Source organism: Aspergillus tubingensis (assembly GCF_013340325.1).
Source record: "Aspergillus tubingensis WU-2223L DNA, scaffold_1, whole genome shotgun sequence".
In the NCBI taxonomy this organism is placed as follows: Eukaryota; Fungi; Ascomycota; class Eurotiomycetes; order Eurotiales; family Aspergillaceae; genus Aspergillus; species Aspergillus tubingensis.
In genome coordinates this window covers 252,663-274,218 of record NW_023336275.1, presented here as the reverse complement: position 1 = coordinate 274,218, position 21,556 = coordinate 252,663, and the positions used below count along the sequence as shown (strand labels likewise).

The following is a 21,556-nucleotide window of genomic DNA, read 5'->3' as shown; positions in this document are numbered from 1 at the left end:
TTGCCCGACTCACTGACTCCCGCTGGCTGGCTGGCTTTAGTTCGTTTTCCCACTCCACGTGTGGCGCCCGCCGTCATCTTTCAACTTTCCCCTCTTCAATAATTTTCCGCAGTTCTTCAATCACCTCCACTGTCACTCAAAACAACAATAACAACAACAACACATATCCACCATGGTCCGCCATAAAAAAGACAACTTCGCTCGAGGAGGCAAGAAATTCTCCTCCAAGGGTCCCCGTCCTCCCCGCCGCGATCCCGCCGACCCTGACGCCGATGATGCCGACCGCCCCTCCAGACCTCCCTTCAAAGCCGCCTGCTGGGATCTGGGTCACTGTGATCCCAAGCGCTGCTCAGGAAAGAGATTGATGAACTTTGGTCTGATGCGCGAGCTGCAGATCGGCCAGCGATTCCCGGGTGTAATTGTCTCGTACGTTGTCACCCATACCCTCTACACAAAAGACTCGCAGAGAACCCCCAATCGCTAATACTCACATCACATCCCTCCAGTCCCAACGCAAAGAAGATTATCTCCCCGGCCGACAAAGATCTCCTCGAACAATTCGGTGCCGCAGTAGTAGAATGTTCCTGGGTGCGAGTGAAGGAAGTGCCCTGGTCGCGAATCGGAGGAAAATGCGAACGACTCTGTATGCCCCAACTTACAACCAATACCCACACCACCAACAACACTAACACCGAATGAAAAATAGTACCCTACCTCATCGCCGCCAACACAGTCAACTACGGCAAACCCTGGCGCCTAAACTGCGTCGAAGCCCTGGCGGCCTGTTTCTGCATCTGCGGCCACGAAGACTGGGCCCGCCAAGTCCTCAAACCCTTCCGCTACGGCGAAGCCTTCCTAGAAATCAACGGAAAGCTACTCAAGCGGTACGCCGCCTGCGCCGACGAAGACGAAATCAAGCGCGCCGAGGAGGAATGGCTCGCCAAGATCGAGCGGGAATATGAGGAGAGTCGGGCCGCAGGCGGCGCAGACGATATTTGGACGGTGGGGAATACGAATCGGAGGGCCGAGTCGGATTCCGAGGAGCAGGGTTCGGGGTCTGATAAGGACGAGGGAGAAGAGGGAGAGGAGGAGGAAGAAGAGGAAGAAGAAGATAAAGACCCCTTTGCGATATCAGACGACTCGGAAGAAGAGGAACAAATGGCTGCTATTCGAGCCAAAATTCTAAATTCCAAGTCGTTCCAGAATCCCTCGGCTTCGGATAAGCCGCAGCCGGAGAAGATTGCGAGACCGGAGGAGGAAGGGGCGAAGTCGAGGCCGTTGGAGGATTCGGATGCTGAGTCTGGGTCCGCGGAGGGGAGTGAGGATGAGGCGTTTGATAGTATTATCAATGCGACGCCGGTGACGGATCGAACGGGGATTATTGCGGCGCAGAAGAAGAAGGAGAAGGAGACGTTTAGTGCGTCGTTTTCGAGGACGGTGGTGGATGCGCCGAAGAGGTGGTAGGGAAATCCTTTCTTTATTCTTGATCGTGTTCGGATGGGACTGGATGGGTTTGGACGTTACAAAAGTTATGATATGAGCATGCATCTCATGGGTACATATAAATAAATAGGCATGAATGTAATGAATGATACCGTGATGGGATTTACTATTATGGATGGATTGAGTCGTTATTTGTTGATCGATTGACGTTGATTTATCAGTCTTTCTTTTTCAATATAAACAGCGAAAACCAACCCCGTCCCGTTCATTGCTGTCCCCGTCCCAGTCACATATAATGCATGCAAAGCATAACGAGGCATCTCAGACATATCAAGGCGATCATAACCATCTCATGCTTAGCGAGAAAGGGGGAAGGGGAAGTAAGAAAAGTAAACAATAGATTGACTGAAACCCTTTTGCCCTATTCCGAATGAAGAGAAATGACTACCCCCCGCAAGCACCCCGCAAATTACAAAGCAACTATTTACATAACATAGAGCACATTCACGTCTAAATGATTCCGTCAGAAAATTCCATCTTCCTAATCACGAAGCGACAGGCGACTGCTTACCCAAGGGATGGCTGCAGCTCAGCTGCGGCTTCTGCGTATACTTGGTGGACAACTCGTCTCGGATGCTGTTCAGCAGCTGGACGTAACTCTGCTGCGGGTTCTTGCGAAGCGCGCTGATAAAGGCCCAGGACATGGCGCCGGTAGCCTGGCCGGCGATCTGGGCGTCCTGACTGGTCTGGTCGTCCTTGCTGCCGGACCACATGATAACGTCGGCTGGACTGGTCTTGGTCTGGATGGTGCGCTCGTACGCCTCATCGCCCTTGGTCGCCTTCTTGAAGAACCCAACGGCCGTCGACATCATGCCGCTCATGTCGCCACGCGCGTAAGCCGAAACCACACCCAGCAGGCCCTGGCCCGCCTCCTTGGCCAAGTTGGGTTCCTTGAGGATACCCTGGGTCGAGTAGATGTAGGGCAAGTCGAGTGCGGAACCCGAGTGACAGGAATCGAAGATAGCCGTCAGTCGGACACCCGGCTGCAGCGGTTTGACCATGATCCGGTGCATCTCATCGTCGACAATGTGGCCGGCAGCCCGGAAATCGACCGGGTAGATAACTTCGTCGTATCCGTCGTCTTCGTCACCGTCGAGGTCAGGCGTCTGTCCACCGTGTCCTGCTACTGTCAGCCCCAGTCCAGCAAATCGGGATTATGAGGACGGCATACCAGAATAGTGGAAGAAGAGCGAATCGTTCGGCTGGGCATCCTTGACGAGCCAGTGCATAGCCCGAAGAATATTAGCCTTGGTGGGTTGACTCATGGGGTTTTGTTGATCATCCGTCAGGAGGACCATGTCTTCGCGAGCGTAACCGAAGTTCTGGTTTAGGTAGGTGGACATGTTCTTGACATCGTTGATACATCCGCGCAGCTGGCCCTTCTGGTTGAAGTAGTTGATACCGATCAGCAACGCCTTTCTCTTGCCCGTGCAGCGCGAGTACTGGAAGTTGTAACCCTGCGGCGCGCCTTGGCCGAAGCTGACGGGTTCGCTGGGCGGCGGCGGAGGGGCGCTGTGGTTGCCTTGGTTGTAGGAGTTATGGTAGACATCGGCGATACCTAAAAGAGGCGTCAGTTGGGATAGAAGCTTGCACAAAACATCGCAGCGGCGACATACCTGGCCGGCCCCCATACATCGGGCCTTGGCTGGCAGAAGGGTAGCCACCCTAGAGAAGCGACGTCAGCTTCCACCCATACCCACCAACATGCAGAACAGCGACGCATCATGCAAGACATACATTGTATCCGTTTTGAGGGGGTTGCGATCCTTGGTACTGCTGAGGAGAGGGCTGGCTGTAGGGGTAAGGGTTGCTGGGAGGCTGCTGTTGGCGATAAGCCTGGCCGGGGTAACCACCGCCCCCGTAGGACGAGTGGTGGTGTGAGTGGTGAGGATTCATCTGTCTGCCAAAGCTACGTCAGCGCGACGTCTCGAAGTAGCGATTTCGTATTTGTGATGAAAATATTAAAGAGAGACTGAGAGTTTATGGAGAACAAAATCTCACGAGGGGAGCAAGCAAGGAGATCTCACGGCTGCTGATATTGGGGCGGGGAGCCATAGCTCTGCTGCTGCGGAGGATAGGAATATTGCTGCGGAGGGTACCCGGGCGGGCCCGAGTAAGGTGGATAGTAGGACATGGTCTGACAAGAAAGAGGAGGAGGGGGGGGAGTGGGGGAAGGGAAAGCGATCAGGTGAAACCAGAAAAAAGGTTGATGTGAGGATGAGAATGCAAGCCGGCAGGAAGCAGACAAATAAGAGGTGAGTGAACGGGAGGGATTGGGGGGGAAAGGTGGAAGAGGGAAGGATGAAGGAGGAACAAGAAAAGGCGCAGGCGTCAGTCAGTTCAGTCAGATGGAGAACCGATGGCAGATTTGCAGCATAAGCCAGTGGAGCGGATCGCGCCGATTGGGTTCCGGACCGGGGAGAAAGAAGGGGCAGAATCAATACAGAAGAAGTAGTAGTAAATAGATACTAATAAAGACCCAAATCACTGGGAAACTAAAACTAAAAGTAAAAAATTGATGGGCGATTCTTACTCCTCGAGGAAAGGCACGACTAATTAAATTAATATGTTAATGGTCTCCCTGCACGACGCACGTCCATCCTTCCTTCCTTTTTCCACTCGGTCCCTCCGGCGCAGAAAAACAAAGCATGCCTCGGTCTCCCCGAATCCCTTTTTGGACTCTCTCTTTCTCTGGTGTCTGTCTCTGCTGTGCTTCTGCTTCCGCCATAAGCAAATAAACGAACATGCCCAATTTCAGACAGCCAGCCAATTCCTGCATTCCCCATGTCCTCCCCCCGATCCACACCTTAAATAGCACGGACTTGCCTATCCACCCCCTTGGGCCCAGAACACTCATCCAGAAAATTCCCAATCGTTCATTCTCTACAAATAGTAGATCTTCCATCATGCACAATCCCTGCGTGTTTCCTGCTTGCTGCCACGTGACTGTACAAGAACCAGCTACACCGAAGAATGAATAGTTCCCATACGTAGGTAGTAAACAGACACCTCAGGCACTGATTATAAACAACTCAAATTTTCCCCTTTATAGTTATGGGAGATTCGAAATTTGCTTTATTGTACTAGTGGTACCTCTCTCCTTCCCTCCAACCTATCCCAATCCATCCTTCGTCTTCCGACATTTACCGTCCACGTCGGGGCATGCCACGTCCGCGGCCTCCTCCAAGCGCCCGCTGGGCAGCACCCGGCGGCAGGCCTCGTGTTGGGGCCTGAGCTTGGGCCGACTCTTCGTTCTCTGGAGGGGAAAAAGAAAATCACCATCGGTCAGCCTAAAAGATACTATAGGGCTTAGGGGTAACACTATATCACGGGGGTACTCACTGATCGTCTCGTCCACACTCAAGATCAAGCATGCAGCCTCCACTGCCGCCTGAATGGCGTTCACCTTGACCAGACTGGGCTCCCACACGAAAGCCGCCATGTTGTCCCGAACACCCTCGTGATCAAAGTCGACACCAGCCCAGACGTTGCCCTTGCGGTGCTCCACCCGCAGCCGGTTCAGAATATCCGTCGCATCGAAACCTGCGTTATCGCACAGCTGGCGGGGGATCACCTCCAGGGCCTTGGCGAACGCCTTGACGACCGCCTGCTGCTTGTGGGGCACGTTGCGGTCCGCAAAGCCGTGCATGAAGCTGGACAGTTCCATCTCGGTAGCACCACCACCCGCGACAATGGTCGTGTGGCGGAGAGCACGCTTGACAATCATGATGGCATCGTGCAGACTGCGCTCGACCTCGGCGATGAACTGCTCCGCTCCACCACGCAGCACAAGGGTGCAGGTCTTGGCCTTGGGGCACTCGGAGAAGAGGTTGTAACGCTCACCACCGATCTGGCGCTCCTCGAAAATACCGCAGGTACCCAGGTGGCGTTCCTGGATGTCGCTGCAGGTCGACTGGGTAGCCGCTCCGGTCGCCTGGCAGACCCGATCCATATCATCGGCCGCAACGCGACCAGCGCAGAAGATATCCCGGTCCGCAAAGTATCTGTAGACGAAGAGAAATAATGTAAGCATGTAGACCAATTGCCAGGAAACAGTGCGGGAGAACATACTGCGTAGCCAAATCACCGATGGGGAGCTTGCTGAGAACAACCTTGGCTCCGGTCTTGTAGATAGCCTCCAGCTTGTTGTAGATGATCTGCCACTCGGCATCGACGATGGCCTGGTACTCCGACACATGCTCGACGCGCACCTCGGCGTTGTCCTTCTCACTCTTCAACTCCAGCTCGACGTTCAGGCAGACAATCTTGGGGTCCTTGAAGTACTTGGGCTGTTGCTCGAAACCGGCGTACGAGAAGGTCTTCTTGAAGGCGACACCGTTGACGAACAGGGATTCCTGAAGACCACCACCAGTAACCCGCTTCACACCGATCAGCTTCTCGTTAAGGTCGTCCTGGTCGAGCGACAGCACGGCATCCACCACCACTAGGGTATTTAGTCAGCATCTGTTCCCACGAACAACACAGCACCATGGATAGGGGGGGAACCCCTTACTCTTGGTGAAGAATTCCGAGTTCCGCTTGATCAGCTTGCTGTTCATCGCCGTTCCGGCCAGACGGCGGAGCGTCTCAACCTTCTTTTCCTCACTTCCCGCAGACTCGATCACGTCCACAGCGATCTCCTTAATCTTGTTGACGGCCATCGCACTTCCCCTCCGTAGACCCTTGACGATGGTCTGTGAACTGACACCCTGCTCAACGAGTTCGCGAACTTCCTTCAGGATTTCACCGGCGAGGACGACAACCGACGTTGTTCCGTCGCCGACCTCAGCATCTTGAGAGCGGGCAATGTCCGTGAGAATGCGGGCGGCGGGGTGAACGATATCGAGAAGCTAGAACAGAAGACAAGGACAAGTAAGCTCACGAAGTAAAATAAAGTATGAATGAATATTGCCTGGAGACTTCCGAAGGAAGAATATAGGAGTGTGTTCCCAGACGCACCTTCATCACAGTAGCTCCATCGTTGGTGATGGTCTGTCTACCGTTGCCGTCCACCATCAACAGGTCCCCTCCATAAGGACCGAGAGTGCTCTTGATCGTGGATTGCACGGCAACACAGGCATTGATGTTGGAGATGATCTGACCCTTGCCCTGGGAGGTATCGGTGCCTGAAGCAAAAGAAAACAATCAACGGAGTCAGCAAAATCTCTCAGCGATGACACACAGATGCCAATGCAAATGCGGGCGGGTTGACGGACCCTCCTTGAGCACGATGATCGTGGGTGCTTGGCCAGCGAAGGCCATTTTGATGAGATTATTTCAGGGAAAGACGGCGGAGAAAAAGGAAGTTTGTGAGCCAACGGACAAGGGGCTATAGAAAGATGAGATCGTGGCCCTGAGTGTCCTAGCTGGTCGGGGGTTCGATATCGCTGCTCGACCAAAATTTCCCCGAGCTTCTTTGGGATCGAAACTCTCCAGTGCTGGAGGCGGTGACCAATCATGCCGCGCCCCGCAGCCCTATTTGCTGCTTTTCCCCCTCAAAAACACTACCTTGACATTATGGAAAGTCTTATAATGTGATTATATCGAATGTACTTTTTCTAGCAAATTCTTGAATTGCTTCATATTCATATTCTTTTGCTGTATAAGGTTGATTTCTCACCATCTGAGCCCACTTCGTCCATCACATCCCTGAACCGTTCCTGTTGTCTAATCATTTGAACCCCACCAGATTCCAGCATAATACGAATGGAACTTTGACAATAATGCTTTCTCAAATATTAGTTCGGGGTACTGGCATAGCACTCTTTACTCGAGTTATGAACACTATAGATTTTCTCTTTAATGTACTACTATGGTTATTCAATCCCATCATGTCTGCCAGGTAGCCACCCAGATATATGTCGTAGAGTGGCGGGGTCGGGATTCTTCTGAGGACTATGACGGTGATAGTAGTAATCCTACTTATCACTCTACAGTGCATGGGATCTCATATGTAGTGTTCGCTACTAAGATCCTAAATGATCCACACGACAGTGAACAAGTATCTTTTAAGAGATAACCCGCGATTGCCATTGATTATTCTCTCATATGCTCCCTGGGACCTCGAGTAGCATTACGTCTACCGCGTTGGTAACTAGTATAAGTCTCACCAGCTCGCTTACGGAATGCTCACATCATGATACAATGATCTTGAGGGCAGTCTGTATGCAGGGTGTCGCAACTACTAGACTGATCATATCCGGTGGCGATGGACGTGGTCTTTGCCGTCTCCCTACCCCATGTTCAAAGGCTACAGGGGTGGTGTACCCTTAGCGCAGATTCCCCTCAATCACCCCTAACTAACAAACAGAAGCCAAATATGAGCAGGTATAGGGTAGATATCCAGCCGTGTGTTTCAGTTCAAGTTCGTGTGAGGAATAGTAGAGACGCATTGTACGCGTCCCGAGCACAGAGAAGTAATGCGTAACCGAGATTACCTAGGCTGGCTCAGCTGAAGCGGCCACAGCTGAAGTCGATCGTCTAGACCATAAATTGGGAATAGCCTGCCGATCGACCCAATTATCCAAGCCAATAATATACAGGAGACAGTGTCTCTCGAGAAGCGCCGCAAAATGTTCAGCAGTAGCTGCGACCGCTAAACAGGGGAGGGAGTGGATTTGGCACAGGTTTGGGGGAAAGTGGAGTATCTAGAGATAGGACTTGGGAAAGGAAGTCACAGACATTTGAGCAATTTAGCCCAGAATGCGGATTATTTTTGTCAGTCAAGCTAGATCCATATGCTCGTTGTAAAGTAGATCAAGATAATGGATGCGACGTAAAACGCTCATCTGCGCGACATAGGGAGACATCTCTGTTTTAGGCCTCAAGTTGCAAATGCCTTGATACTGATCATACCTGTCAAATAGAAATGTAAACTGTGCAAGTCGAAATTGACCTAAATGTATCTGTTGGATTCTGATTCCCATGAGAAGTTTCCAACATATTGTAGGGAGTAATGCCACTGGAGAATCACTGCGCGAGTATCGTCCACATCCGTGGCCCTGGCTATTATTTCTAGCTCGAGGTCCCTGATCCATACCAATACATCCTAGTAAAGCTGATTGTCTCCTGATCTTGTTGTGCTCTAGTCTCATTTATTCCGAGTCAAATAATGCGTTCTTTTCTCACCAGGCTTTCGGCTAGGCAACCCGCATTTGTCCGAGAGACCTTTTCAGGGCTTATCTATCGACTAGAATGCCTGACTATGATTCGATCAACGTATGACCTGAACATCCAAGGTCTGACCATATCCAAAATATCGATTGACTGATGAACTGCGTGGAAGAGTCCTCTCAAATGAGTAACTTCTGACAACTCAGAAGAGTCCCCAAAAAGCAAATCATGCGTCATTTTATTGACGGATGTAAAGGGACAGCGGACTAAAGTCGAAACAGATTTCAATGTAGGTGATCACTGAAAATGTCCTCTGATGCCGATGTCGATCAAGGAACTTGTGTCTAGGAAAACCCATGAAGTCCTCGACGAAGACGAGAGATATGAAAGATAGTTTCCGACTCCTCCCAGTGGTCACAACAAAAAGCATCTATAGCTTGTAGATCGTAAGCAGATATACTGCGACATAGAGTTTGTGATTGTTACACGGCCAGCTCATGCGTTCTTGACAGGTCCACAAGACAGTGCCAGTACACCCAATAACGAGGGGAAACAGGGAGGACTTGCATCGCATTATAGCCAAGGAAGAAAGACTCCCTGACGAATACTGTATTCAGCATTGAGTTTCCCAAGAGAATAGCTCATGCACATCTCACTTACCTAGGTTTGTCAATAGCATGGCTAAGGAAGTGATTAGGCCGTCAAGAAGCGAGGCGAAAGAACAGACGCTTGTGGCACATCGGGGCTCTCGGTTGCTAGGATCTCAAAGATAAACTTGCACAGCTTCAAAGACAACTAGCATGGTGGATGATCTAAACCGAAGAATCCTTATTACAGCAGATAAAAGCATTACTGGAGTTGCTTTTCGAGGAATGTAGATCATGCAGGTCAGGTGATGCAGAAGCGTCACCCACATCTTTGGGCTCTTCCCCTCTCTACTACATCCTCGTATTTAAGCTATTGGCCAAGTGACCCAGACTTCATCTGAATCAGTCCGAATATCATCAATCAAACTGTGTCTCGAATACCCTTACTGAGCTCCATATCCCATAACTTAGCTTTATTTGTCTATACATAGCTCCTCTCCAGTGTAGTTCTCCTGCCTTCGCGATAGTATGTCAACCACAGATTTACCCCAGTATTATCCGAACAACTTAACCCCGCTAGATATAAATCAAGAAACCCTGGAGAACGCTCTCAAAGAGTTGCAAGTTGCCGTGGATCGTGGTGCAACTCTATTGCAGGAGGGCTGTCCTCCTCAGAGCGAATGGGGCAAAACCTACAACACGGGTATATATGTGGGATTTCCAGGTATGCGCATAGCTTTCACACTGTTAGCGGTTGATTGATATGCTTCATCACAACATATCGGCAAGTGTAATCTGATGGATCTTCCCTTGCAGGAATTGCTCTTGCTTTCCTCCGACTGGACCATCAGGTCAAAGCGTTCAGCAACAAAGATGTCGGACTTCCTCTTGACTTTCGCAGACTTGCAAGCGAGCAAATCTTGCCACATGGCCCTGATATTCCACTTTTGCCCGGAAGAGTAGCACCTTTTGGCTCCCCAAGTGTGCTTGTGGGACCTTTGATGCGGATTCTTGCAGCTGCGCAATCCGGTGCATCCATGTCCGAAGCTGATATCGAATGTCTCAGAAATGTTGTACAAGTGGCAATCGGGAATCCCCACATGCTACCACACGGTGATGGGATGATGGGTACGGACGAAGTTTTGTATGGCCGAGCGGGTCTATTGTGGGTTGTGCTGAGCGTGAGAGCTCACAAGTATGACGAGAGGGCTACAGGCCTTCTGGCATCCATTTTCGAATCTGTTCCAGACCTTATTGATGCTATTATCAAGGGTGGGCTCCAAGGCAGAGAAGACTATCTAGAGGAGTATGGGGAGAGAAATGCTTTGCCGTTGATGTGGCACTGGCATGAAGATCGGTATGGCCTAGGAGCGTAAGTAATGCCCCCACCATGGTCACAAATGCTGAGCAACAAAACGGCAAATCTAACATATCTACTAGGGTACATGGAATGTGTATGTTACGTCTATGTAGAAAACCTCCCGGTATATTCAGCTGATAAGATTTTCTAGCCGGCATACTCGCGGCCCTCCTTGCCTGCGATCCTGAAGAGCTCAACGACGGTGCTTTGCGTAATTACCTGCCCCTGATAGCGGAAACAATCACCGGCCTTTGCAAGATATGCATTGCTCATAATGGCCACCTCCCAACGACTCTTCCCGATCGTGGCCCTTCATCCAAGCGCTCCTCACCTCTCGTCCAGATTTGTCATGGTAGTCCCGGCATCTTGACCCTTATGGCAAGCGCCAGGCGGAACAAGCCCTTGATCTCTAACTTCTGGCAGCCAGAGTGGGACGTAGCAATTCGCCTGGCAAGCGAACGGGTATGGGAAGAAGGACTGCTCTCCAAAGGTGGCGGGATCTGTCATGGCATTACCGGTAGTGCATGGCCATTGTTGCTTCTGCACGACAGCTTTGAGTATGATAAGGAAGAGATGCAAGTTGCCAGGGAGAAGTATATGGGGAGAACACAGACTACTAACCAAACAGTGTTGGATACCGGGCTTACCGGTGACTATTTCCTATCGAGAGCGCTGGCGATGCTGTTGCATGTGCGGGAAACACCACCATACCAAAGTTCCGTCACGCCAACATCTAACATCTACCGACTGCCTGATCGCCCATTTTCCCTCACAGAAGGCCTGGCTGGAGCTGTCTGCGCGTGGGCAGATGCATGTGTGTCTGTCCAGATGAGACTGCGAAGCATGCTTCTGCAGAAGAAGTGGCCGGACAGTTCTTCGTCTTTGAAGTCAGATCCAACCTTCCAAGATCTCGAGAGCTTGAAATTGGGAATTCCAACGCTTGCTTATCACCGGGCTACACCTTTGCCTTGAGAAGGGGATATGAGAAGCTTTTCTATTGATTCAGAGCTTAAGAACAAAATTGTAATGACGGCAAACTATGTATGGGAATCCTGAATGTATGTCGCTCAAGCACAGGGGGGGAAATCGCTCCAAATATTCAACATAGGGGTACATGATGCTGAAAGACTCCAAACTCCATGCTCTTGGCTAAACTCCAGTCGCTGATAAACGTGAATAGAATCGTAAACACGATTAAGAATCATTATCAAGTCTCATACGGCCTTTAGAAAAGCGTGAAACCCGTGCGATACATGGGTGGTTGGCCCGGAAATTCAGTCCTGTACTCGACACGTTTAGGCAAGTAGTTCCCATTCGGAGCTTCCACAGCAACTCTCCATCTCCGCCAACAGTTTGAAAGCTGGTGATTTCTATCACCACAGAAGGTACAGCGCATTTGCACCGGTCGTTGAACAGGTCCTTCCTGCATCGGTTGACTGTGACTTCGATTCCTCGTAGCTTGCTCCCGTTCTCGACGCATCTGTTCGACCACGTAGTCATTGATTTCCTCCTGACTGGGCCGCTTAGCATGTCTTCGGACACTTCCACTGCGATTTCGGAATGCCTCATCCTTATGCATCTGTTTTACAACGAATGCGTTGATCTCGTCCTGAGTGAGAGCGCGAGGATCTTCCGGAACCTCCAATGGCGATACAAACCCTCTCTTGGCAGCACCATGACCACTAGTACCCCATGCACTCCTTCTCCGCTGCTGACGGATTTTCTCTTGCTCCATGGCCAATTGGGCCAGCTCCTGGAAGGTCACCTGCTCCGTAGGATTGGAGGAGCACATCCGACCATCTCGCAGCATAGCAGATGCCCAGTCACTCCAATCAGGACATTCCTTGAGCTTTGTCAAGAAAAGCATATTGATCTGCGAATCGGGTATATAGGAATCATCATCGATTTGCGTAAGCCCTTCGCGGATTGCTTGGATCAGTGCAACGAAATCGGCGATCATGTCGGACTTTTGAGGGTCAAGGTCGAGCACCTCGCTGACTTGGTGCATCCTGCGAATGTTTCGCTGCCATGGCTCCATTTTGGCCTATGAAGTAAAGGGATTTGAAGAGAGGAGAATTGGAAGAGAGAGGAGGCCAGTACGTATCATTTAAGCGCCGTGAATCAGTGGTTTTATTTGTCGGCGATGGTTTGCTGACCGTGCGGGGGATGACGTCAGAAAGAGGACCGTACAATTACTGTATCCATACGATAACAGTGTCTGTTCTTATCGTCGCTTCTTTTCTCCCCTTTTCTTCAGCTTTTATTCTCTCCTCTATGGTTGGGGTGCTACTATATTCCATATTCCACAGTAGGATGTCATTATCTACGGCAGATTAAAGTATGGAGTTTCTTTGGCTCTATGGATCCTTCGGGCCTTCCCTCGCCCCATCGTGAACCGTGGCAGTGCCCGACGCCCATCTGCAAGTCAGCAGCATCTCTTTGGGGGCCGCTATTCTCTTGGTTTCATTTGCTTAGCGGCGTGTGACAACCAGTCCAGAAAATTATCCAACCCATCATTTCTCCCGATGTACTGCAGACTGTTTTCTGCGCATCCTGCTAGCCTGATCTAGGACAAGGCTTAAAGGCCCCATCACCCGGGTGGAGAGAAGTCGCATCAACGTACAACTGTGACAATGGATACTGTGCCACCCTCCTATCAAACCGCTACCACCAGAGACGCATGGTCGGTTATAGCACACTACATCCCGTCAAGCGACCTATGCGCAGTGGTCTTGGTATGTCAGAAATGGCATGGTATCTTCATGCCCTTTCTGTGGGGGGATCCCGCTTCCCACTTTGGAACGGATAACGATGCGGTTTATGGTAGGTCTGAACGATCCCACGACTGTTTGATTTGGCTGTTTGGCGCTGACAAGACACACTAGTCGCTCTCACAAGGTTCAGAAGGACACTAAAATATGCCCGTCTCAAGGTGCGGATGCTCACCCATACGTTGCATCTGCCGCCTGCGCTCTCGGAGATTTATGGTGGTCCACGACCTGAGTGGCTAAAGGAGATCTTGGATGCTCTACCGTGCCTCCAGTCGTTGATGGTCTCAAAGCTACCATTTTTTGACCACAATGCTATGACCGCCTTGAGAAGATCTAGTCCATCTGGAGAAAATGACACAGCTTCCCAGACCTACAATGTCCGTCTGCTATTGGCGGATAGTGAGCCAAATGCGACATCACACGGTATTGCGGAGACCTTACTTCGCTTCCCTGAATTGATCTATCTCGATTTGTCTTACACCACCCCTGCGCGGGATCGCACAGTTCTGTCGTCGCTATCACAGTTGGAAAACCTTCAGGTTCTCAAGCTTCGAGGTATCGGTTTAAAGGACAATGATGCAGAATTCCTGGCCAATGCCATCGGACGCAGAGTCCGATTTTTGGATCTGCGCAATAATCTACTTACTGATATGTCCATACGGTCTTTATTGCAGGCATCCTTTCTACCCCCTGGTGCTGAGGATAGATTACAACGAGCGACACTAGCGTCACTGGGCTCCCTTGCACACTCTCCGCAATCGAGACCCTTGCTGTCTGACAGGAGGTTTCTTAGGACCCCGCTTTTAGATGAACAAATCCTAAAAGCTTTAACACAACCATTGACAGGGCGCTCCTGGGTTGAGGATTTATCTCATGCAGGCATAACACACCTTTATATCGCCGAGAATCCTATCTCTGTAGAAGGGGCCGCAAGTCTTTTGTTCTCATCTCGCCTTCATGCTCTGGATGTGGGAACCGTTGACACTATAGAGTCTATTGGAAGAAACCAGAGCTCTCTTGCTTCGCCTCAGGACGATTCCCACAAGCTTCCTGGTGCTGAGAAATTGATTCCCATCCTGGGGACGGTTGCCAAGGGGAACCTCACCTATCTTCGAGCTCATCATGCCGTCTGTACAGTTGATGCGCCGTCAAGGGAGACCTCAACGGCGGACATGTTGCTACCAGAGCTCCCTGCTGGGAACGAGAGTGAAGTGCGTACAGAGGCAGAATTAGGTACGAACCATGAGATTTATGAACTAGCATCAAACGAAGCACCTATTTTCGAGCTTCCTGGTTCACCAGTCCCGCAATCTCCGGACTGGCCTTCGCAGCCCGCCGAGCGGGCTCGAAAGCCAACCATCTATGAAGACGAACCACTACCTGACCTGCGACGAGGCTCTGTCTTCGCTCCCGAGGTGATCGGGGCAGACCAAGTCAGTGATGAAGAGGGTCCGAGCAGTACCTCTGCCGCAAGGGCTTCATATCGCTTGCCCCATGATGTCTCCTTCTCTAGCATTTCCAGCATCTCGGTTGGTGCAGCGGCGTCTATCCCGCAATGTTCTTCTCCCCTTTCAGTCGAAGATTCTCGAGCCCAGAAGATCCAGGAGTTGCTTGCTAAGCGACCGAAAAGTCTTCCTCGACGTGATAACAAAAGGTATTATTTTCCGTACCTGCATCCTTCGCATGTCCCTCATCTTGAAACATTGGTTTTGACCGACGTTCCATCTCACGTACCGCCGAACTCGCCAATCTTGGAATCGCTTATTCGATTCATAACCGCTTGCTCAAATGAAGCATTACTTGCAACCTTACAAGCGGGCTCGGATTATTCGCTCGCACCTGGAAGAGCTCGAGCCAAAGCTGAGCAAGAACGTGCCAGGTCTCTGTTTGGTCTGCGTCGCTTGGTGCTTGAAATTACATCTTCAGTTAAGTCCAGCAAGTTATCTAGATGGATGCCAGCCAACTACCGGGCAGGAGCTTCAAAGTCAAGCACCGGTGATCGCGATTCGGAGAGGCTATGGTCAGCAGCAATAGGCGACTTCAGCTTCTTTGGTGAAGAAGAATGCGGAGTACCCGATTTCTATTCAGGGCGATACTTCCCTATGGCAGCCTTGAACGAGAAAGTGACGTTGATTCCAGAAGATGACGATGTTCACCCCTTACAACTCGATCTGGCCTCTTCACCAGGTATGCTTCATCCAGATCCTTTGCGCTCGAGATCAAACTCAGTCGACCCCACGACTACACCTCGGAACATGCGCTCGCACAGCCCACAATTGGACAAGGATGGAGAAATGGGGCCGCAGAATGACGTACCAGACGTTGATCTGGTCGCCGAATTGGCAGCATTCCGACGTAGTAAAAAGGCAGAGTATGAGGAAATTTTGAGGAGAGATCGCAGAAGACGTGGTACTGCTGGCACCATGTCCTCTCGCTTCTCTCCTTCCGTCTCCTCATTCCAAACGATCTCGCCGTCGTCGAGCATAAATACGTTGGCGACGGCATCAGTGCCTCATTCACCAATTGCTCATTACTTAGAGGGACACTGGAAGGGGGAAGTGAAGATTGTCCGAAACCCAGCGCCAAAGGGCCGAAGCGGGATGGTAGATATGTATGGGAATTATTTCGAGAAGGGCTATTTGTACCCTTGATGGGGCATTTATTTTGTTCGTGGCACTTCTCCAGTAGTTGATAGAGATCGCGAGCATGATACCCGATATATATTACACTGTTTGACATCACATACATCGTAGACAATCACCCACAGCTGGCTTTGAACGATAGGTGAGATATTATTAACAGTACCATCCTCTTCACATTCTTTATGGGGTTTACTACAAGGACCAGAACTGTCGTTTACTATGTAATTATGGAGGTGTAGTGTCATGCCTACAACTAGGGCACACCGAGCTAGTACGATAGATAGTACACACCTCGCGGACAGCCCCTCAAACAATAGTAGATCATATAGAGCAAATCCATACAATCAAAAATTCTCTTTCCTCTAGTATCTCTAGATAGCAAGCAAGAGACAACACAAGTTTAGCTTAAGAAAAGATCGTTCTTCGTTTTAGAAAAAGTTTGGTATAGAATTTCGTCTTTCAGACACGACTCCGCACGCATAATTCATTTCAACCCCGAAACTGAAACCCGTTCATTTCCATTTAAGAATTCCGCATAAAGTATAGTAAAGAAGTTATGGTTGTGGTTTTTTTCAGACAACATAAAGAAAAATTATAAGAAGCAACAGTTAAGGGCCCCTAAACTAATTCCATTTTTCTTTTATTTTGAAATCGTTGTCATTTCCTTCCTTACATAGCCTTGGCGGCCTGAGGGGGGTTCAGCTTCTTGCCATCCTTGTTGTACCTGATACGAGGAGGGGGAGCACGGTTGCGACGACCTTCCCGGGAGCGGACACTATAGGGATGAAATATTAGCTTTGTGTTTTGTTCTGGAGGTCGATGATGGTTTCGACGCATTCATCATCGTTGTTTTGGGTGGGTGGCGTACCGAACAATCTTGCCGTGGATAGCGCAGGAGACGCAGTACTGCAGCTTCAGGTACATCTTGGGGACGGCGTAGTCGGTGAAGACGGAGGCGTCCGAGATATCACCTGTAGAGTTGGAAAAAAAAGAACCAGTCAGTCCGGTGTTGTCTTTCAGGGTTGTGTCGAATTCCGTTCACTCGTGCGTCGCGCTGTTTGTATCGGTTCCTTCTCTTTGTTGCTCCATGTCGTATTCCGGTCGAGTTGATTTCGCTTCGATCCATTGCATACACATGCATGTAACACCCCCACTTCCCAGCTCTTTCGGAACGAACAGACAGCGCGCGCGGACGGTTTCGGGAAAAACTCAGATCAATGGAGGAAGATCGTGGAACGTACGGATGGCAGCGGACTCGACCATGTTGCGGATGGTGAATCTCTTGATGGCCTTGTCCTTGGGAGTGCAGCGAGCGCAGTTGGAGCAGCGCACGGGCTTGACGTGGCCGCGGCCGTTCTTGTTACGACCGCTGTAAAAAGAGGTTAGTTTATCGGTTCCTTTTCTTTGAATTTGCGAATTTCCATGTTTTCGATTTTAATTTCGCCATTTCTTCAATCTTCTTCATATTTTCCCCAAAATCACACAACACTGTACGGTAGCCGGGCCATTTTGCGATAAATGTATGGCGAATTTTCTTTTCCGTGCGGCCGTCTTCATTCAGGTGTGCGTAGATTGTGTATATATGTATATATGGTATGTGGCATGGATGGGTGGGATAGGAAAGGGTTCGGTCTTACTTGTTCGCCCTCTTCTTGACCATCTTGACGGATTTCTCTGCAGCAACGGGTCAGAGAATGTAAGTCAGGGAGAAGGGGAAGGGAGGTTGTCGCGTACTTGGCTGTCGGGTTTGGTTGTCGTAAAGGCTCCGGAGTCGTCTCTTCGGGATGAGGTTGTGTCGGGTTTGTGTGGTAGCCCTATGCCCTTAAGCGAGCTGGGTCACGGGATGAGTGGCCTCAGGCGGTTAATGCTGGGTGTAGACACCTGAGGCATAAGCGGAGGGGTGACATCGGGAGAGTGGCGGACGGTGGCCTGACCGCCCCTGCCTCAGGCAATCGGCGAGAAAGTTGAAAAAGTTGGGTGATCCGACTGGCGTTCACGTGCCGTGTCCCGAAGTGGACTAGCGCACATGGCCCATCCCGACCCAAAGTTACGGTACACCAATACGGTATTCTGTTTACTCAGGTCGAGTATTGTGAGTGGTCCCCGTGCCATCCCTCTTTCTCCCTGAAACTGTCATTAACAGCAAATAGTTCGGCCAGCCGAATCCACTTTGGATCTGCTTCTACCTTTTTCCCCCCCTGGGTTTGGCTTGGTGGCTGCTGGCTTGTCTGCCGTATCTTTCTCGTCCCTCCAGATCATCGCGTTGTGTCTCGCTCTCCCTCTTTTTACTCTTCTTCCTCTTCCTCTTCATCTGTCTTCCTTGCGTGACTTGTCTCTGGTTCATTACCACTTCTCAATCCTCGTTCGTCCTTCACGGGGGTCGTGTCTCCATTCCACCGCTCCGCTGCATTCTCCGCTCTCTCTTGACCGGTTCGTGAGACACAGACCTGCCAGCCTACCACAGGTCCGCCATTCCGGTTCGGCGCCATGTCATCCACACCCACTTTTAAGGGAACCATTAGCCACAAGACTGTCGGTAGAGGCAGGCTGCCCGACTTTGACAGTCACATTCCACGTCCTCGCCCAGAGACTTCCTCTACAACTCACACCCCCCAGACCGCGTCCAGCGACATTGGCAGTTCCACCATGAGTGCCGCCAGCAGCCGTCAGAGGCAAAACCAGTCCAAGCGCGATGAGGTATGGACACGCTTTTCCCCCTTTGGATTGTTTGCAACTGCCTCGGAGAAAAAGGAGGTGAACCTGGAAAAAATCTTGTCCTGCATGTCGTTTCTCGGTTTTCGAAATTTTGATTGCTCAATGCCTCCCATTGACTTTTCTAACCACTCATGGACTTAGGCTATCCGACGAAAATTGGAGGCCGACCTCAACAAGAAGAGACATGCCCCGGCACGAGCAAACCGCTCCCGCAAAGCTCCCCCCGGTACCGTCCTCGCATTGAAACCTAGTCAAGCCCTCCAGATCAAGCCGAACACCTCCATCGCCGAAGCCGCCCAGTTGATGGCCGCGAAGAGAGAAGACTGCGTGCTTGTGACTGACGATGATGACCGAATTGCTGGTATCTTCACGGCTAAGGACCTCGCGTTCCGCGTGGTCGGCACTGGCCTGAAGGCGCGGGAAATCACCGTGTCTGAGATTATGACCAAGAACCCTCTGTGCGCGAGAACGGATACCAGTGCCACCGACGCTCTTGACCTCATGGTCCGGAAAGGATTCAGACACTTGCCGGTTATGGACGAGAACCAGGATATCTCGGGTGTTCTCGATATCACAAAGTGCTTCTACGATGCGATGGAGAAGTTGGAACGTGCATACAGTTCGTCGCGCAAGCTCTACGATGCATTGGAGGGTGTGCAGACGGAACTCGGCTCCAGTCAGCCCCAGCAGATCATCCAGTATGTCGAAGCGCTACGACACAAGATGTCCGGCCCCACGCTAGAGACCGTCTTGGACGGCATGCCCCCAACCACTGTCTCCGTCCGCACCACGGTCAAGGATGCCGCCGCTCTGATGAGGGAACACCACACCACTGCCCTGCTCGTACAGGATCAGGGCTCTATCACGGGTATCTTCACCAGCAAGGACATTGTGCTGCGTGTCATTGCTCCTGGTCTTGACCCGTCTACCTGCAGCGTCGTCCGCGTGATGACCCCTCACCCTGATTTCGCCCCCAGCGACATGAGTATCCAGGCTGCGCTCCGCAAGATGCACGGTCAGTCACTCCAATTACCCCTGCTACGCTCAAGAGAAGAAACTAATACGGGGGATGTATAGATGGACATTACCTCAACCTCCCCGTCATGAACGATGCGGGTGAGATTGTGGGAATGGTGGATGTGCTGAAGCTTACGTACGCCACGTTGGAACAGGTCAGTAACAGGATGTTTGATAGGACAGAAGTATTCGTCTAACTTGCAATTAGATCAATACCATGCAGTCGCATGATGATGAGGGCCCGGCCTGGAACAAGTTTTGGCTGTCGATGGATCACGAGTCCGATTCCATGGTCTCGGGGAGCCAGCAGCCCGCGCAGCGGTCAGTACTCAGCCCTGAGTCTCCGAAGGCTAGTTATGACGCCCGAGACAGCGTTCTCCCCAACGAATCTGCTTCTCACCATGGCGGCGACGAGCACTCTGAATTCCACGTGGACCCGCACCACGGAGAGCACGTCCCCTTCCCGTTCAAGTTCAAGGCTCCTAGCGGCCGTGTGCACCGTGTTAACGTGTTCCCCTCTGCTGGCATTGCTGAGCTGGTTGCTCAAGTGTCGGCCAAGCTGGGCCCCGAGGCGGATGCCGTGGGTGGCGTTCCCAGCTGTGACGAGGGTAAACTGAGCAACACAGGCTACGCTCTGAGCTACCTGGACAACGAGGGCGACACCGTGTCGATCACCACCGACCAAGATCTGGCAGATGCCGTCAGCCTTGCCCGTCAATCGCACCGCGATAAGGTCGATCTCTTCGTCCACGACCCTACGCAGCCTCCTATTCCTGCTACCGTTGAACCCCAGCCGGTGCCAGCCCGGCCCATCGAGGAGAAGAGTCCCATTCCCGAAGACCGGTCCGAGGAAGAGTCCCTGGTGGCGAAGCCCCGGGCTCAGTCCTTCCCTGTACACCAGCCCGAAGAGCAGTTTATCGCCGGAGTGCCCAACGACCTGCTGCTTCCGGGTGCGATTGTGACCCTGGCGGCCGTCATTGCGGGAGTGTTCATTCTGAGCCGGGCCACTTCCCGGTAAAGAGATGTGCATCTACCTGTCCGTGATGAAAGAAAGCAAGTACCCGTGTATCTATTTCCTTTTCGACGTCTCCTTTCGCGTGTCATATATCTGTAACCCCAAGAGCGTTTCGTTTGTGTGACTAGTTTCCCTTATGCATTGGTCAATCTCCTTCCTTACATATGGTGGTGGCCGAAGTCCTAATTGTGCCTGTTTATTCTGTTTCGGATACCGTTAAGTTCGTGAGAGCGTAAGGTTACAATAGCATGTTCTGCTCCCATTCGGGAAGCGTACTTATAGACCACCCACCAGTACCGGACCATCGTCAGGGTCAACATCATGAGGGATTAGATAAAGCATATTTTGCATGATAGACATAATAGTTACCGGTATAGCCAAGGGACGTTCCTGGATGATTTGCCGAATCCTGCAAGAGGGGTTGACTGCCTGGCTGCCTGAAGGGCTTGCCGGAAGGAGACTAGCGCGGCGGCCTTGGGGGGAAATTTTAGGATTTTGGAAAAAGCTGATTGGGGGGTCGCGAGCAGAAAGCCGTGAATATTAGTTATTGCCTTAGTCTAGTATTATTGCAGTCACTTTTGACCTTTCTTCCCTCCTTCACCATCAAACATCCAGGCTCTTTTTCTCACTATCTTCTAAGCCTCGCGCTATTCACGGGCCCTCTTCTTTCTGCCCTCCCCCCTCCTGTTCACCCGCAGCTTTCTGTCCGGCTGCGATGCTGAGCTGGGATTTTACCCGCGCTGGTACTTATTCGTATTGATTGATCTTCACTCTACTCTTTTTTTTTTCTACCCTTTATTTTTTTTTCCTGGCCGGGTTGCCCGTTCATTGAT

At 51.2% G+C, this 21,556-nt stretch overlaps 8 protein-coding genes across 8 annotated transcripts; 4 read left to right on the top strand and 4 right to left on the bottom strand.

Moving 5' to 3' along the window:
- Nucleotides 1-172: 172 nt before the first annotated feature.
- On the top strand, nucleotides 173-1,464 carry AtWU_00093 (ribosome biogenesis TSR3 family protein; the record flags this gene model as incomplete). Its single annotated transcript, XM_035495209.1, has 3 exons — nucleotides 173-426; nucleotides 507-643; nucleotides 707-1,464. The coding sequence occupies 3 exons, from the start codon at nucleotides 173-175 to the stop codon at nucleotides 1,462-1,464; spliced, it is 1,149 nt and encodes a 382-aa protein (XP_035351102.1).
- A 463-nt stretch (nucleotides 1,465-1,927) lies between these two features.
- AtWU_00092 (metacaspase-1A) lies at nucleotides 1,928-3,637 on the bottom strand (the record flags this gene model as incomplete). Its single annotated transcript, XM_035495208.1, has 6 exons — nucleotides 1,928-1,953; nucleotides 2,015-2,623; nucleotides 2,675-3,061; nucleotides 3,120-3,168; nucleotides 3,241-3,403; nucleotides 3,531-3,637. The coding sequence occupies 6 exons, from the start codon at nucleotides 3,635-3,637 to the stop codon at nucleotides 1,928-1,930; spliced, it is 1,341 nt and encodes a 446-aa protein (XP_035351101.1).
- Nucleotides 3,638-4,646: 1,009 nt separating this feature from the next.
- On the bottom strand, nucleotides 4,647-6,765 carry AtWU_00091 (chaperonin-containing T-complex subunit CCT7; the record flags this gene model as incomplete). The annotated part of the gene is made up of 6 exons (XM_035495207.1): nucleotides 4,647-4,759; nucleotides 4,846-5,507; nucleotides 5,575-5,947; nucleotides 6,017-6,353; nucleotides 6,463-6,629; nucleotides 6,720-6,765. 6 exons carry the CDS (start codon nucleotides 6,763-6,765, stop codon nucleotides 4,647-4,649), a joined length of 1,698 nt encoding a protein of 565 aa, XP_035351100.1.
- Nucleotides 6,766-9,731: 2,966 nt separating this feature from the next.
- On the top strand, nucleotides 9,732-11,535 carry AtWU_00090 (lanthionine synthetase C family protein; the record flags this gene model as incomplete). Its single annotated transcript, XM_035495206.1, has 4 exons — nucleotides 9,732-9,927; nucleotides 10,020-10,575; nucleotides 10,644-10,657; nucleotides 10,715-11,535. The coding sequence occupies 4 exons, from the start codon at nucleotides 9,732-9,734 to the stop codon at nucleotides 11,533-11,535; spliced, it is 1,587 nt and encodes a 528-aa protein (XP_035351099.1).
- A 253-nt stretch (nucleotides 11,536-11,788) lies between these two features.
- On the bottom strand, nucleotides 11,789-12,601 carry AtWU_00089 (uncharacterized protein; the record flags this gene model as incomplete). The annotated part of the gene is made up of 1 exon (XM_035495205.1): nucleotides 11,789-12,601. One exon carries the CDS (start codon nucleotides 12,599-12,601, stop codon nucleotides 11,789-11,791), a length of 813 nt encoding a protein of 270 aa, XP_035351098.1.
- A 595-nt stretch (nucleotides 12,602-13,196) lies between these two features.
- Nucleotides 13,197-15,985, top strand: AtWU_00088 (leucine rich repeat domain protein; the record flags this gene model as incomplete). Its single annotated transcript, XM_035495204.1, has 2 exons — nucleotides 13,197-13,386; nucleotides 13,449-15,985. The coding sequence occupies 2 exons, from the start codon at nucleotides 13,197-13,199 to the stop codon at nucleotides 15,983-15,985; spliced, it is 2,727 nt and encodes a 908-aa protein (XP_035351097.1).
- Nucleotides 15,986-16,645: 660 nt separating this feature from the next.
- Nucleotides 16,646-17,636, bottom strand: AtWU_00087 (40S ribosomal protein eS26; the record flags this gene model as incomplete). The annotated part of the gene is made up of 4 exons (XM_035495203.1): nucleotides 16,646-16,751; nucleotides 16,845-16,947; nucleotides 17,218-17,345; nucleotides 17,614-17,636. The coding sequence occupies 4 exons, from the start codon at nucleotides 17,634-17,636 to the stop codon at nucleotides 16,646-16,648; spliced, it is 360 nt and encodes a 119-aa protein (XP_035351096.1).
- Nucleotides 17,637-18,463: 827 nt separating this feature from the next.
- AtWU_00086 (CBS and PB1 domain protein) lies at nucleotides 18,464-20,726 on the top strand (the record flags this gene model as incomplete). Its single annotated transcript, XM_035495202.1, has 4 exons — nucleotides 18,464-18,673; nucleotides 18,833-19,706; nucleotides 19,769-19,863; nucleotides 19,917-20,726. 4 exons carry the CDS (start codon nucleotides 18,464-18,466, stop codon nucleotides 20,724-20,726), a joined length of 1,989 nt encoding a protein of 662 aa, XP_035351095.1.
- Between the last annotated feature and the right edge of the window lie 830 nt (nucleotides 20,727-21,556).